The sequence below is a fragment of the Arabidopsis lyrata genome (assembly GCF_000004255.2).
Source record: "Arabidopsis lyrata subsp. lyrata unplaced genomic scaffold ARALYscaffold_6, whole genome shotgun sequence".
In the NCBI taxonomy this organism is placed as follows: domain Eukaryota; kingdom Viridiplantae; phylum Streptophyta; class Magnoliopsida; order Brassicales; family Brassicaceae; genus Arabidopsis; species Arabidopsis lyrata.
In genome coordinates, this window is record NW_003302550.1 from 10,084,268 (window position 1) to 10,098,626 (window position 14,359).

General features: G+C 37.6%; 3 protein-coding genes across 3 annotated transcripts; 2 read left to right on the top strand and 1 right to left on the bottom strand.

Annotated features, from left to right (window-relative positions):
* Nucleotides 1–192: 192 nt before the first annotated feature.
* Nucleotides 193–2,112, top strand: LOC9308131 (26S proteasome non-ATPase regulatory subunit 14 homolog). Its single transcript, XM_002872016.2, has 6 exons — nt 193–426; nt 618–795; nt 891–972; nt 1,211–1,387; nt 1,488–1,655; nt 1,743–2,112. Exons 1-6 carry the CDS (start codon nt 297–299, stop codon nt 1,932–1,934), a joined length of 927 nt encoding a protein of 308 aa, XP_002872062.1. The 5' UTR covers nt 193–296; the 3' UTR covers nt 1,935–2,112.
* Nucleotides 2,113–2,240: 128 nt separating this feature from the next.
* On the bottom strand, nt 2,241–4,376 carry LOC9308132 (vesicle transport protein SFT2B). The gene is made up of 6 exons (XM_021021764.1): nt 3,985–4,376; nt 3,590–3,643; nt 3,345–3,418; nt 3,100–3,217; nt 2,927–2,985; nt 2,241–2,707 (listed from the first exon to the last, which is right to left on the bottom strand). Exons 1-6 carry the CDS (start codon nt 4,126–4,128, stop codon nt 2,629–2,631), a joined length of 528 nt encoding a protein of 175 aa, XP_020877423.1. The 5' UTR covers nt 4,129–4,376; the 3' UTR covers nt 2,241–2,628.
* Nucleotides 4,377–10,979: 6,603 nt separating this feature from the next.
* On the top strand, nt 10,980–13,928 carry LOC9310206 (protein SUPPRESSOR OF GENE SILENCING 3). Its single transcript, XM_021020592.1, has 6 exons — nt 10,980–11,086; nt 11,489–12,440; nt 12,514–12,805; nt 12,917–13,161; nt 13,266–13,432; nt 13,517–13,928. The coding sequence occupies exons 2-6, from the start codon at nt 11,496–11,498 to the stop codon at nt 13,725–13,727; spliced, it is 1,860 nt and encodes a 619-aa protein (XP_020876251.1). The 5' UTR covers nt 10,980–11,086; nt 11,489–11,495; the 3' UTR covers nt 13,728–13,928.
* Nucleotides 13,929–14,359: the final 431 nt, after the last annotated feature.

The window sequence follows — 14,359 nt, forward strand, 5'->3', positions numbered from 1 at the left end:
AAATAAATCTATATTATATCCAACAAAATTAACGCAATAACCTGATGTGCTTTGCAATGAAATTTAAAAATTTTACAAAAGAAAAAAAGGGAATTCAATTTTTTTTGGGGATGATTTGGACTTTAGGTGAATTAGTGGTCTACAAAAAATAATAGGAAATATTGAAGGACTTAAATGTAAACCGTCTTGTCTTGTTAACAAAGAAAACTGCGAAGGTTTTTTAATAAGATCCCATTGTTGTAGCAAACCCAGAAGAAGAAACTCTCGAAGAAGACGACTAATTGATTCATCTGATTATGGAGAGACTACAGCGAATCTTCGGAGCTGGTGGCGGTTTGGGCCACGCATCGCCTGATTCTCCGACTCTCGATACATCGGAGCAGGTCTACATCTCTTCTCTCGCTCTCCTCAAGATGCTCAAGCACGGTAATCATCGAATCCTAAGCTCCAATTTAGTTTCCTCGTGATTAGGGTTTACGATTTGTTTCGTTCTCTGTGATTTTATTCGTCCCCTATGCTCTGGAATTCTAGGGTTTCTAAGATTATTCGATCTGTTTCTAAGATTAAAATTGTGGATTTGAGTAGAGATTTAATGAAAGTTATCGGAAAAATCGCAGGAAGAGCTGGTGTTCCTATGGAAGTCATGGGATTGATGCTTGGAGAGTTCGTGGATGAGTACACTGTTAGAGTTGTGGATGTTTTTGCGATGCCTCAGAGTGGTACTGGTGTTAGTGTTGAAGCTGTTGATCATGTTTTCCAGACTAATATGCTCGACATGCTTAAGCAGACTGGAAGGTTAGTTGATTCTTCTTTACACCCATTTATACTTTGGTGAGTTTTTCTATTCAGAATCTGTTTTTGGATCTGATTCTTCTTGTATCTTATTTCAGACCTGAAATGGTTGTTGGTTGGTATCATTCACATCCTGGATTTGGCTGCTGGCTTTCTGGGGTTGACATTAATACCCAACAGGTAGGTTTTTGTTTTCTCAGTATGCGTACTTATCTATTCATCTCTTTGTGAATGCACTCGAGAATTTGTTGTTTTTTCTGTCGTCCATTCTGTATTAATGGCTCAAACGCTAAATGGAATGTTACCTATACTCTGTTGTGATTCACTTTGCATTGTAGAGTTTGTAATCTATAGTTTGGAACTTTGAATTGGATTTTATGTATGTATGTTCATTGTGAACATCTTTGTGCTTTTGTAGAGTTTTGAAGCTTTGAACCAGCGAGCTGTAGCAGTGGTGGTAGATCCGATTCAGAGTGTGAAGGGAAAGGTGGTGATTGATGCGTTCCGCTCCATTAATCCACAGACCATTATGCTTGGGCAGGAACCCCGTCAAACCACATCGAACCTTGGGCACCTAAACAAACCATCGATCCAGGTGATTATCACTTACTGAATGTCTCCTTTTTTTTAAAGAAAAAGGTTGAAACGAAATCAAAGGATTTCTCTGATACTGACTTCTGGATACTACTATGCAGGCCTTGATTCATGGGTTGAACAGACACTATTACTCAATAGCGATCAACTACAGGAAGAACGAGCTTGAGGAGAAGATGTTACTGAACCTCCACAAGAAGAAATGGACAGATGGTCTGACGCTAAGACCCTTTGACACCCACTCCAAGACAAATGAACAGACGGTCCAGGTAAAGAACACAGGGTTATTGTTTTATCTGTTGAAGCATATTTCACAATCATGTTCATTGACATTGCCTTTATCTGGTGTTTAACAGGAGATGTTGAGCTTGGCTGCTAAATATAACAAGGCGGTTCAAGAGGAGGACGAGTTGTCACCAGAGAAGCTGGCAATTGTGAATGTGGGAAGACAAGACGCAAAGAAGCATCTGGAAGAACATGTTTCCAACCTCATGTCATCCAACATTGTTCAGACACTAGGCACTATGCTCGACACTGTTGTCTTCTAGAGAGCTTACTTCTCCAGCGCTTCAAATCATTGAGCTTTGTTCTTCTGCATCTCCTTGGTTTCTTTCTACTGAATGTTCTCTTTTTATCTCTTATCAACTAGGCATTTTACAAGGTTGTATTGTACTATGTGATTTCGTTCGTTTAAGGCCAGGGATTGATTTATATTTCTTTGCATTATATTTTCCTCCCATTTTTAGATTTTATGCTGCAACTTTCTTCTAGTTAAGTACTTCAACTTCAGGCTAAGAATATGCAGTTTCCGTCCTGGATAGTCTTAGTTAGAATAATGAAATTATATAGTGATGGTGATTGGTAACAACATCTTAATTTTGTAACAAACATGAATCCAAATGTTCAAAAGACCTAGCTGGTTAATATAGTACCTTCTAGAAGGAACTCAAACAAGTAGGTAAAAAAGGAGGAAGCAAGCAACCACTTCCAAATCTATGTTAAGTTTCACAGCAAAATATACAAAAAAACTGTGCTAGGATTTGTAAAGACAGGAACTTGATGTAAAGAGGTAAGTAGAAACCATAACGAGCACCAATTATAAGCCATATAGGGCATGGCACGTTCTTGGTGCATCAAACAAGTCCAGCTTTGAACACATTTGGAGAGAGTTGGACCAATCGTTCAACCAGAGCATCAAGGTTTTGGGACAAGAAATCTTTGACCTGATGTGTATACTGTTGCTTAAAACTCGGTGTCAAAACAAGTCATGAAGATCCTTGAGACCATGGTCCTTGCAAAAGGGATGTAGCTCAAGCTATACCTGCAGTTTTAAACAACACAAGGGATTCATTCTCCAAGATGAATGTTGACAGCTCAGAAACCGTATAAGTAGCATTAGGTTTACCAATTCATTCCTAGTTCGGTCTAATATATTATTCAAAGAGTGAATCATGTAATTGTATTACTGCATGCAGAGACCATGTATAAATACCGAGAAAGTTAGGATAACAGTAGAGCTTGAAAGCAAGTTTTAGCATACCAAATTAGACCAGTGAACTCAAGAATGATAGCCAGCAGTGTCAGAAGCTTGTTACGAACCTGTACAGAAAGATAATGACAGATTTTAATCAGTCCAACAAGGTGTTTCGACTACCAAGGTTTAACCAGATTCTAATATTGTGTAGTAAACTGAAACTGAGAAACCCCGCTTACATAAAGAGCACAAAACAAGGCAATGATAATGCTTGCTAGATACAATGCAGTAGCGTAGATACGAGCCGGGTCAAGCATCATAGTCACCTGCCGCTGTGGGCCTATAAGGAATGCTGTGCTGCCATACAAAAATGAGATGAAACTTACATTCTAGGAGCAGAGAAAAGAAAGTGGAGAAATAGTACACACAGAATTACATAACACAATACAATATTACAAGCTAAACTAAAAAATCGAATACAAACCTCCCAAGTGCCATCAAATTTCCCAGAGTGAATGTGATGCCAAACTTGACTGGATTAAAGAAAACAAGCATCGACTGCATCATCAAACAGGTCAAAGATAAAGAGTTAGATCACCAGTAAAAGAGCTAAGACTACCCAAAGGACAGAAGAAGTATACAACTAAAGCAGTCAAAGGATTCCTTTCAATGAAGAAATCAGGATAGAGCTTTCTAACATTGCTAAGACTTAAAAAGAGTTTTACTTACCAAAAGTGTACAGGTCAAGCCTGCTGACAAGCAAATTGCAAAGCCATAGAATCTCTGTTTTCATGAGGAGAAACAAGAAGATATTAGCCAGAGATAAACCAAATTCAAGATATTAAACAGATTCCTGTAAACGAGACATAATCCCAAGTAGAGTATCCTACACTCTTTGTACTAGCCCTATTAATCAAACTGGTATCATATCACATAGAATTTTATAATCCTTCTGCTAAACACTCTTTGATCTCAAAACTCTTGTATGTTATTGATCACTTCATCTACATTCAGTAGGAACTCATTTACATATCAGTAAGCTTACGAGCCTAGCTTCTCTAATTGGACGAACACATAGTACACATGTGAAATTGTCAAATGCAGAGGACTTGGTGGTTAAGAACCTGTTTGGTGGTTAAAGCGCAATTGCGATTAAGATCTTCCATGAATGAGAGCGAGTTTTCTTCTTCAGCAGCTTGTTGCTCGTCTTCAACCTCCATACCAACCAACATCTTCATCTTCTCAAAAGCCTGATTCATCTTATCCATCTTCTCCGTAAGTCCTTTCCCTCTAGTCCTAAGCTCTTTTTACCTTGTTTTAGAGCACAGATCTCACGCTTCTTCTTCTCAAATTGTGACAGCAGAACTCAAGTATGGTTGGATCTTCTCTGCAAAATTACGCCATGAAAAATGAAAGAGACGCTTTTCTTCGTTCGTTGGAGGAGAAGAAGAAAAGGCTTTAGTTGTTAAGCCTTCTTTCACATCAAAATAAACATAGCCCAACTTTTGGATCCATTAAGGTTACATTTTCTTATTTTATAATTTTTCTTTTTTGTCATAGCAACTTTTGGATCCACCTAGGCCTCGGCGTTTGGGTATTCGGTTCGGTTCCTAGTATTTTGGTTCTGAGATTTAGAGAAGGTGATTCACATCTTGTGCTCTCTTCAGGTTTGCTGCATGGAACGTGTAGCCTTTGAACATGTTGAGGAAAATAGACTCAGTCAACAGGAGCATAGCAAAGAAGAATCTTTCGTCACCTGAATTTCTGTCAGTATTTCTCAATATCTCTAGGAGCTCATCAGATGTGTGTCGATGCTCGGTGTTTTCCCAATCATAGCGATTATGCTCCGCATCTTCATCACCTTCCGATGGAGAACACTTCAATCTTGTAACCATATGAAATTCTGTAATAGAGAATTTCATAGGTTGTCCTCCAAAATGAAACCACAACTCATTTTCCTTCAATATCGTTAAGCTTCTAATCAACAGACTGGTCCTAAAGACGAGTCTTTGATCCTCTGTAGCCTTTAGAACTGGTCCTAAAGACGAGTCTTTGATCCTCTGTAGCTGAGAGAATGCCTTCGACTTCATTGATATACTCGTATCTGGCAAACTGATTTATCCTTATCTCTGATTTTGGCTCATGTCCTATATTGTACAGAAGCTTTGGCAGTCTCACATCAGTTTGAAACGAATCTCCCATTTCATGAGATAAAAATTAAAAGAAATCAATAAAAAGATATGTTCAGGGAAGACCTTCCCGAATCGTGGAGACAAGAAATGATCACAAGATTTCGGCGGAGGCGCTCGAATTTTCCAACGATCATCAGAGGCATTGATAATCGTCGGTCGAAGAAGAAGAATGAGAATTAGGTTTGTCTCGATGTATTTTCTATTTTTCAATTAATTAATTAATGTTTAGTTAAAAACTTTTGGATGCTATTTATGGAATTCTCGAAATATGGGGCTATTTTGGAAATAATTTTTTTTTGAGCTATTTGTGTCAATCTCTCTATAAAATTTTATTCTTTTTTTGTTTTTTTTTTTGTCAACAACTATATTAGATGGGAAAATGGTCATTTAATTCCCCTATTATTTGAAATTGACACTTTTATTCCCGAACTTTGCTGTGAACAAATTAATTCCACAATGTGTAGTTGACTGGACACTTTTGGACAAATAAAAAGTCAACGTTAATTAGTTAACAGTGACGTTAAAAGCTCGATTAAAAACTTCACCTGACCAAAAAATCCCAAATTATTCTTCTTCTTCCACCAAATTGAAACCTAGGGTTCCTAGGCGATTTTTAAAACGACAACCCAGAAATTGAAGTCAATTGAGAGCGATTCCCGACATCACGAAGCTATGAAGAACACAAAGAACAAGAACCTTTGCCCAGAAACTTCAAAACATACATAGAGACGGTAAAATCTTTGTAAGCCACCAGGAATTGGCCCATGAATCGTCTCAATCTCCATCGTTGAACCATCATCGTTGAATCGTCTCTCTCCTCTGTGATTTCGGGTTCGATTTGGGCATCACGTTCGATTCGATTTTGAAGCTTCCTCTTTCTTTTAGTCATGGTAGTAGCTTTGTGTTGTTGGGAATCACTCTTGATTGAACTCAATTTATGGGTTCGTCGTTTTCAAAATCGCTTAAGAACCCTAGGTTTTAATTTGGGGGAAGAAGAAGAATAATTGGGGATTTTTAGGGGTGATGAGATTTTTAATCGAGCTATTAACGTTGCTGTTAACTAATTAACGTTGACTTTTTATTTGTCCAAAAGTACCCAGTCAACTACAGATTGAGGAATTAATTTGTTCACAGCAAAGTTCGGGAATAAAAGTGTCAATTTCAAATAGTAGGGGAATTAAATGACCATTTTCCCTATATTAGATTGACTTAAACAAGCCAATGTTGGGAAAAGTTGTTTACATAAGTGATAAGCTGCGGCTAGGTACGAACAGTTTGAGCCAGATTATCCGCTTTCACATTCGCATTTCGAGAAACTAAAGATAAAGAGAAAGCATAGAACTCTTCCTTGTCCCTCTGAATCGCCTCTAGGTATGTTGCAAACGCTGGCCACTCGTGCGGGGAAGACACCATCTTCACCATGTCGGAGCAGTCTGTCAGGAAAGCTACTTCTCTCTTGTCTTGGCCGATCATACATCTCATCGCCCAAATTAATGCTTCGACCTCTGTGTGTAGTGAGGTTAAGTTTCTTCGAAGATTAGCAGTTCCCATATCTTGTGTTCCATTAGTCGGGCTAGAACAGAACCATCCTAACCTGGAAAATTTATCAGTCTCTTTCCAGGACCCATCTATAAAACATCAAAACACATTCATGAACTGCTCTGGATTGTCAATTCTGGAGTGATAATGGGTATTCCCCACTACCGGGTCTAAAGCATCATCCGGTATTTCCACCTGAGCTGCCAAGATTGCTCTTCATTCTCTGCCAACCGTAAAATCTCAGGTGGACTTTGATCCACATTGTTAAATACTTTATCATGTCTTGCTTTCCATAGATACCAAAGTATCCATGGAAACGTGGCTTTATAAACATCCGATGATATCCTCCAAAATAAATAATCCATGTTTGCATATAGTGAACCTGAAGGAAAAACTTCAGGGGCCGTTGGAATCTGTAATAAAGCTCATGTTTGACGTGTAGGCGGGCATTCAAAAAGGACATGATCAATTGTCTTTTCAGAATCCCCATATCTGTCACAGCCTACATTGTAACTTACCCTGCGTTTTCGAAGGTTTGAAGTAACCGAAACACACCCATTTAATGCCTGCCATATGAAATGCCTCAATTTAGGTGGACACTTAATCTTCCACGCAAACGCTTTTATCGGTTTAATGTATGGTCCGAATCCACCTGTAGGAGAAGCCTTTATACTACCAAGACGGACTGTATGATACCCTGACTTTACCGTATATTTACCAGATTTTATGAAACGTCATCCCATGACAGTTTCCCCAAGGGTATAGCATTAATCAACGGAACATCCTCCGGATCAACAATAGCATTTAAACTATCTATGTTCCAAGAATTTGTTCTAGTATCAATAAGAGTTTTAACTTGCAGTAAAGGTTCTGTGGAAGAACCATTACTTTTTGCTGGTCTCGGGAATTAAGCTGGAATCCATGGGTCCTTCCATACTCAAATGGACTCACCTGAACCAACTCTTTTAATTAGTCCTTTATTAACCAGAGATCGAGCTGAAACAATACTTCTCCGTCCATAGGAGGGAGAGTATGATCGAATTGGATCCATTGGATCTGACTTCCTATAGTACCGTCCTTTAAAGACCTCGCAAAGAGAGAGTTAGGAACAGTAATTAGACGCCATAATTGCTTTGCTAATAAAGCTGTATTATAGTCATCTACATTCAGGAATCCTATCCCACCGTCAGTTTAACTGTAACACATTTTATCCCAAGCAAGCCAATGCATTCCTCATGTTTGACCATTTGTACTCCACCAAAACTTTGCTATTGCACTTGTTAGTTTCGATGTGATTGTTTTAGGTAGTCTAAAACAGGACATGACATAAGTCGATAACGCAGTAGCCACCGATTTAATCATCACCTATTTCCTTCCCTTGGATAAGAACTTTGCCGTCCAGCCATTTATCCTACTCTGTAATCTATCTCTTACAAACGAGAAGATTTTTGTTTTTGAGCCACCCAAACTTTCCGGTAATCCGAGATATGAACACATGCCGCCTAGTTTTGTAATACCTAGAACTGTCTTCACCTCATATTGTACATCATCTCCAATGTTGTGACCAAACTGGAGAGATGATTTATCAAAATTAATTTGTTGACATGACACCGACTCACACTGCTGAAGAATACCTAAAATCACTCTGCATTGTTGGACATTTGCTTTGCAAAAGAACAAACTATCATCTGCAAATAGCAAATGAGAAACCGTCGGGCTCGGAGTTGCCACCTTGATACCAGTTATTGCCTTAGTCTCTTCCGCTTTCCTAATGTTAGCAATCAAAACCTCCGTACAGAGAATGAATAGATATGGGGAAAGTGGATCTCCTTGCCGTAATCCACGTTCAGGTACTATCAGTCCTCTAGGTTGTCTATTAAGTAGAACCTTATATTGGACTGATTTTATACACCACATCATCCATGTAATCCATTTCTCGCAAAAACCCATTTTCCGTAACAAGTTCTCTATAAAATCTCATTCGATCCGATCATAGGCCTTACTCATATCTGTTTTAATTGCCATATAAAATTTTATTCTTATTTTCACTATTCTATAAAATTTGTCAATTACTACTGTATGATTTGTTTGGGATAAACAATCTCGTGAATGTTTAAAAAATATAGTTTAACCATAAATATAAAATATTATAGTTGTTCGGATAAATTATATAGAACATTTTTTTTTTCTATATAAGTTGGTCAATTATTCAGTGATTTTAAGTAAATAACATGGCGATTTTTTTCTTAAATATTTATTAACTGTATATAAATGTAAAACATAATAGTTGTTCACACATATGATATGTAACATATTATTTTTGAATTTTTCTATATAAGTTGGTCAATTTGAATTTTTTAGTAAATAACCTCATGATTTATTTCTAAAATATTTTTGACCATAAATATTAAATATAACAGCTGTTTGTACAAATGATTTGTAACGTATTGTTTTTGTTTTTCTCTCCTATATAAATTGGTCAATTACTTTGCGATATGTTTTTAGTAAATAATCTCGTGATATTTTTGTTTCTAAAATATTTTTAATCCACATATGTAAAACTTAACAGATGTTCACACAAATGATACGTAACGCATTTTGTTTTGTTTTTTGCTATATAAGTTGGTCAATTACTTTGTGATTTGTTTTAGTAGATAATCTCGTGATTCTTTTAAAATAATATTTGAGTCATAAATTTAAAATAAGATATATAACATATTATTTTTGTTATATGCTGATGCATATATATAATACAAGAAAAAGTTTAATTATATTTTCTCTATTATATAATTGTTTTTCAGTTACATACTCTGTAACTATTGTAGTGAATAATATTATGATTAATTTGTAAAATAATTTTATAAATAATATGTAACTTTTTCTTTTTTTTTTAATATAATTTAATAAATTTCTGTATGCTTCATTGTAAACATTTTCATATTATAATTTCTACTTTTCGTGCATTTTAAAAAAAGAAGGTGAAAGCTATATTACATACAAAAATAGCAAGTCATGTTTACGTTGACAAACAAACAAAAATTAAGCAACTCATGTTAGTTCAAAATAAATTAAAAATGGGAAAAATTAAGGGGAAAAATGTCATTAAAATCCCCAACTTATTCAAAATGTTGATTTAAATCCTCAACTCACGACGAAACGAAATAAATATCAAACTTATGTTGACTTTCTAAATAAATATTAAATTTATGTTGACTTTCCAAATAAACACCAAACTTTCATTGACTTGGCCATATTAGACATGACGTTAAGTGAGTTAACAGACAATGTTAACGGGATTAATTTTCTGTTAACAGACCCGCTAATTAAAAATGACAGTATTGTTGAACTATAATCAAATCTCATCTAAGTCATATAACCTAAAGTCGTATTCATATAAGTTAGTTATTTACGTAAGAGTCACGAATGTACGTACGTATAGTTGTGTCCGTTCGTAAAGTTATGTCTTTTCGATTAACACATGTACGTACACGTTGTTTCGTGTTGTATAAGTAGATCGAGTCAAACTCAATAACATTATTGTGTGTAATACATTTTATCTTATCAATAAAGATCAAGTTTCTTCATACTCTATTTTTCATTTTGGTTTTGTTCTTCATACTCTGTTAAAACAGAGTTCGTTTGTTGATCAAAACACTAACAAGTATTCCTTCTAAACATAAAACGACGTTGTTTTGTCGTAACTGTTCAATAAAATCCCGAGTTTCAAATCATACTCTATTTAGGGTTAGGGATTTTGCTCGATTTGGAGATCTAAGATTGACTTAGGGATTTAATTCAATCGTTACGACAAAACGATGTCGTTTTGTTATTATATGAAACAATGTCATTATCAATTAACATATATGTTAACAGAAAATTACCTCCGTTAACGAGATCTATTAACCCACTTAACGTCGTACTTAATATGACCAGGTCAACGGAAGTTTGATATTTATTTGGAAAGTCAACATAAGTTTGATATTTATTTGGAAAGTCAACATAAGTTTGATATTTATTTCGTTTTGTCATGAGTTGAGGATTTATTAACTCACTTAACGTCGTACCTAATATGGTCAGGTCAACGGAAGTTTGCTATTTATTTGGAAAGTCAATGAAAGTTTGGTGTTTATTTGGAAAGTCAACATAAGTTTAATATTTATTTGGAAAGTCAACATAAGTTTGATATTTATTTCGTTTCGTCATGAGTTAAGGATTTAAATCAACGTTTTGAATAAATTGGGGATTTTAACGACATTTTTTCCAAAAATTAAGTCTAGCGAAAAAGGTTAAAAAAAAAGTACGATAATAAAAACAAAATTGAGTTGAATGAAAATTTGGAGTCCGGACTCGGGAAAACGAGGCCGTTTTAGAGCTTATAATTAAGCTTTTCTCATTTGTCTCTTCTTCTTCACTCTCTCCTTCTTTCCCCTGAGTCCCTGACGCAGTACTCTCAGTCTCCGGCGCCTAAATCTTGCGTTCTCCGTCGTTTTTCTCTGTAAGTCCTTCCTTAGAGTCTTCGATCGCCTCACTGCATGCATTCTGTGCTCGATTTTTCTTTTTCTTCGCCGGAAAATTGCCCTAATATTCTCGATTTTGAAGGTTTTTGTGCTATGTGTTACTTTTTCCCTATTTTTCATATTATTTAGGTAACGAGGCCTGCGTCATATTGTTTGTGTTCGTTTTGTTGTGCTTACTCCGTTTAGCCGCTGATCGGAGTCTCTGACTGTGAAAAATCCGTAGTTTTGGTTTTCGTTTCATATAAATCGGATTGATCCACCGTTTTTTGCTTTGATGTTTGTTTGTTGAGCCTATGCGTTGTTGGCTTGTTGTTACATCACGTTCATGTGTGGATTTTGAGATTTTTGGTAGTGACTGTGGGTTTCTTTGATGGCTATAGGTTGAAAATGAGTTCTAGGGCTGGTCCAATGTCTAAGGGAAAGAACGTTTCTCAGGGTGGTTCTAAGCCTGAGGTTGAACAGTTGGTGCAAGGTTTGACAGGGACGAAACTGGCTCCTTCACAAGATGATGGAGGAGAATGGGAGGTCATTTCCAAGAAGAACAAGAACAAACCTGGTAACACTTCTGGAAAAGCTTGGGTTTCTCAGAATTCGAACCCTCCTAGAGCTTGGGGTGGTCAGCAACAAGGGAGAGGTAACAACGTAGCTGGGAGAGGTAATGGCAATGGTCGGGGCACTCAAGCTAACATATCTGGTCGGGGACGAGCGTTGAGCAAAAAGTATGATAACCACTTTGTGGCACCCCCACCTGTAACTCGCCCCCCTTTGGAAGGTGGATGGAATTGGCAGGCAAGAGGAGGTTCTGCTCAGCACACAGTTGTGCAGGAGGTTCCTAACATGGAGGATGATCTGGATAATGCTTCTGAGGAAGAGAATGATTCCAATGCTTTGGATGATTCTGATGACGACCTTGCAAGTGATGATTATGACTCGGATGTGAGTCAACAGAGCCATGGATCACGAAAGCAGAATAAGTGGTTCAAAAAGTTCTTCGACAGCTTGGATAGCTTGTCGATCGAGCAGATAAATGAACCGCAGAGGCAGTGGCATTGTCCAGCTTGTCAGAACGGACCTGGTGCCATCGACTGGTATAACCTGCACCCTCTACTAGCTCATGCGAGGACAAAAGGAGCTAGGCGAGTTAAGCTCCATAGAGAATTGGCTGAAGTTTTAGAAAAGGATCTACAGATGAAAGGCGCATCTGTCATTCCTTGTGGTGAGATTTATGGGCAGTGGAAGGGTTTGGGTGAGGACGAGAAGGATCATGAAATTGTCTGGCCTCCAATGGTCATCATCATGAATACTAGACTGGACAAGGACGATAATGATAAGGTGAAATTCTTCTGTCTTCTACTTCTTTATTTTTTCTCTTGCATTCTACTGATCTTAGAATGTTACATTTAAGTGGCTCGGCATGGGCAACCAAGAGCTGCTGGAATACTTCGACAAGTATGAGGCTCTTAGAGCACGCCATTCCTATGGTCCACAGGGCCATCGTGGGATGAGTGTTCTGATGTTTGAGAGCAGTGCCACTGGGTATTTGGAGGCCGAACGCCTCCACCGGGAGTTAGCTGAGACAGGGTTAGATAGAAACGCCTGGGTTCGTCGGCGTGGTATGTTTTCTGGAGGTGTTCGCCAACTGTATGGCTTCCTTGCAACCAAGCAAGATCTGGACATATTCAATCAACACTCTCAAGGTTCTCTCCCTCTCAGAAACTTGATATATGCTTTTAGTTTTGTCATTGTAATTTAAAGTTTTGTTGGTCCTTGTGAATGCATCTGTTATGTATATATCTATGATTCATTAGGCAAAACAAGGCTGAAATTCGAGATGAAATCTTACCAAGAGATGGTTGTAAAGGAGCTGAGGCAGATCTCTGAGGACAATCAGCAGCTGAACTACTTTAAGAACAAGCTCTCAAAACAGAACAAGCACGCCAAGGTTCTTGAGGAATCTCTGGAAATTATGAGCGAGAAGCTGCGTGAAACTGCAGAGAATTATCGTATAGTGAGACAGAGAACAAAGATGCAGCATGAACAGAACAGAGAAGAGGTATGTTTTTTTCCTCAAAAATCACAAACTTGACATTTTGTCTTACCTACTGATTCACATTTTTGATTATCTTGTCCCAAAAAAAAAACCGTGGTGGTTTGAAGATGGATGCACAAGACAGGTTTTTCAAGGATGAAATCAAACAGATACATAAGAAAAGAGATGCAAAGGAGGAGAATTTCGAGATGTTGCAGCAGCAGGAACGTGCCAAGGTTGTTGACCAGCAGCAGAAGAACACCAATCCCTCTAGCAACGACGATTTCCGAAAAAGGTATACATACTAACAGAATCCCTCTTTCGTTTTTGTTTTTCAAACACGAGTAACTAAATGATTCTGGTCTTGATTCTTCTGCAGAGCTGAGGAAGTGTCAAGCTTCATCGAGTTTCAAGAGAAAGAGATGGAGGAGTTTGTGGAGGAGAGGGAGATGCTGATAAAAGAGCAAGAGAAGAAGATGGCAGACATGAAGACGAGGCACTACGAGGAGATTCTTGATCTGGAGAAAGAGTTTGATGAGGCTTTGGAACAGCTCATGTACAAGCATGGCCTTCACAATGAAGATGATTGAGACAAAGGAGGTCTGGTACACAAGACAAGACTAAGTTTCTTTGTTATGCTTTTACTATGTCGGCAAATAGGAGATCTGAGAGAGACTCCATTTTATTAGGACAAAAATCTAAGGAGATTACAGACTATTATTCTCCAATTCTTAGTAGACGGCTCTAAGGAAGCGTTAAGTTCTTGTGACTAAAACCAAGTTTCCTTAGTATTTTGCTGATATAGGAAAACAGAGAGGACACGTGAAGGTGGATTAATGAAGGAAGATTGTGCAACTTGGGATAGCACGTGGAGGGAGGTGATTGCTAGCACGTGTGAATTTGTTACGCAGGGAATCTTCTTCCTTGTTGCTTTCTCTTTATAACGGGCCTGCGTGCTCATTTGTTTGATTAAGAAATCTCTAGAACTTTCATTTTCTCTAGTTGTAATCGGTGTGATCTTCCTCAGCCGTGTTGAAGTTCCTCGCCGGAGCTTAAACAGATGAGAAGCGGTTCGATGTTTTATGAACATCGTTCCGATTATCAATAAACGTATTTCCTTTGAGTGTTCTCTAAGTTTCCTGTATCAAGTGGTATCAGAGCCACGGTTCCTCGGAATCAATGGCAGAAACTAGATCGATGTTGTTGAATGAAGTAGTAGTGC

Bases quoted from the DNA above. Each gene is read 5' to 3' on its own strand.
- LOC9310206 (XM_021020592.1), top strand. From the start codon at position 11,496: ATGAGTTCTAGGGCTGGTCCAATGTCTAAGGGAAAGAACGTTTCTCAG. The intron at 12,806-12,916 runs GTTCTCTCCCTC...ATGATTCATTAG, and splicing joins ATTCAATCAACACTCTCAAG to GCAAAACAAGGCTGAAATTC. The intron at 13,433-13,516 runs GTATACATACTA...ATTCTTCTGCAG, and splicing joins AACGACGATTTCCGAAAAAG to AGCTGAGGAAGTGTCAAGCT.
- LOC9308132 (XM_021021764.1), bottom strand. From the start codon at position 4,128: ATGGATAAGATGAATCAGGCTTTTGAGAAGATGAAGATGTTGGTTGGT. The intron at 3,419-3,589 runs GTAAGTAAAACT...TTGATGATGCAG, and splicing joins GCTTGACCTGTACACTTTTG to TCGATGCTTGTTTTCTTTAA. The intron at 3,218-3,344 runs GTTTGTATTCGA...TTTGTATGGCAG, and splicing joins AATTTGATGGCACTTGGGAG to CACAGCATTCCTTATAGGCC.
- LOC9308131 (XM_002872016.2), top strand. From the start codon at position 297: ATGGAGAGACTACAGCGAATCTTCGGAGCTGGTGGCGGTTTGGGCCAC. The intron at 973-1,210 runs GTAGGTTTTTGT...GTGCTTTTGTAG, and splicing joins TTGACATTAATACCCAACAG to AGTTTTGAAGCTTTGAACCA. The intron at 1,656-1,742 runs GTAAAGAACACA...GGTGTTTAACAG, and splicing joins CAAATGAACAGACGGTCCAG to GAGATGTTGAGCTTGGCTGC.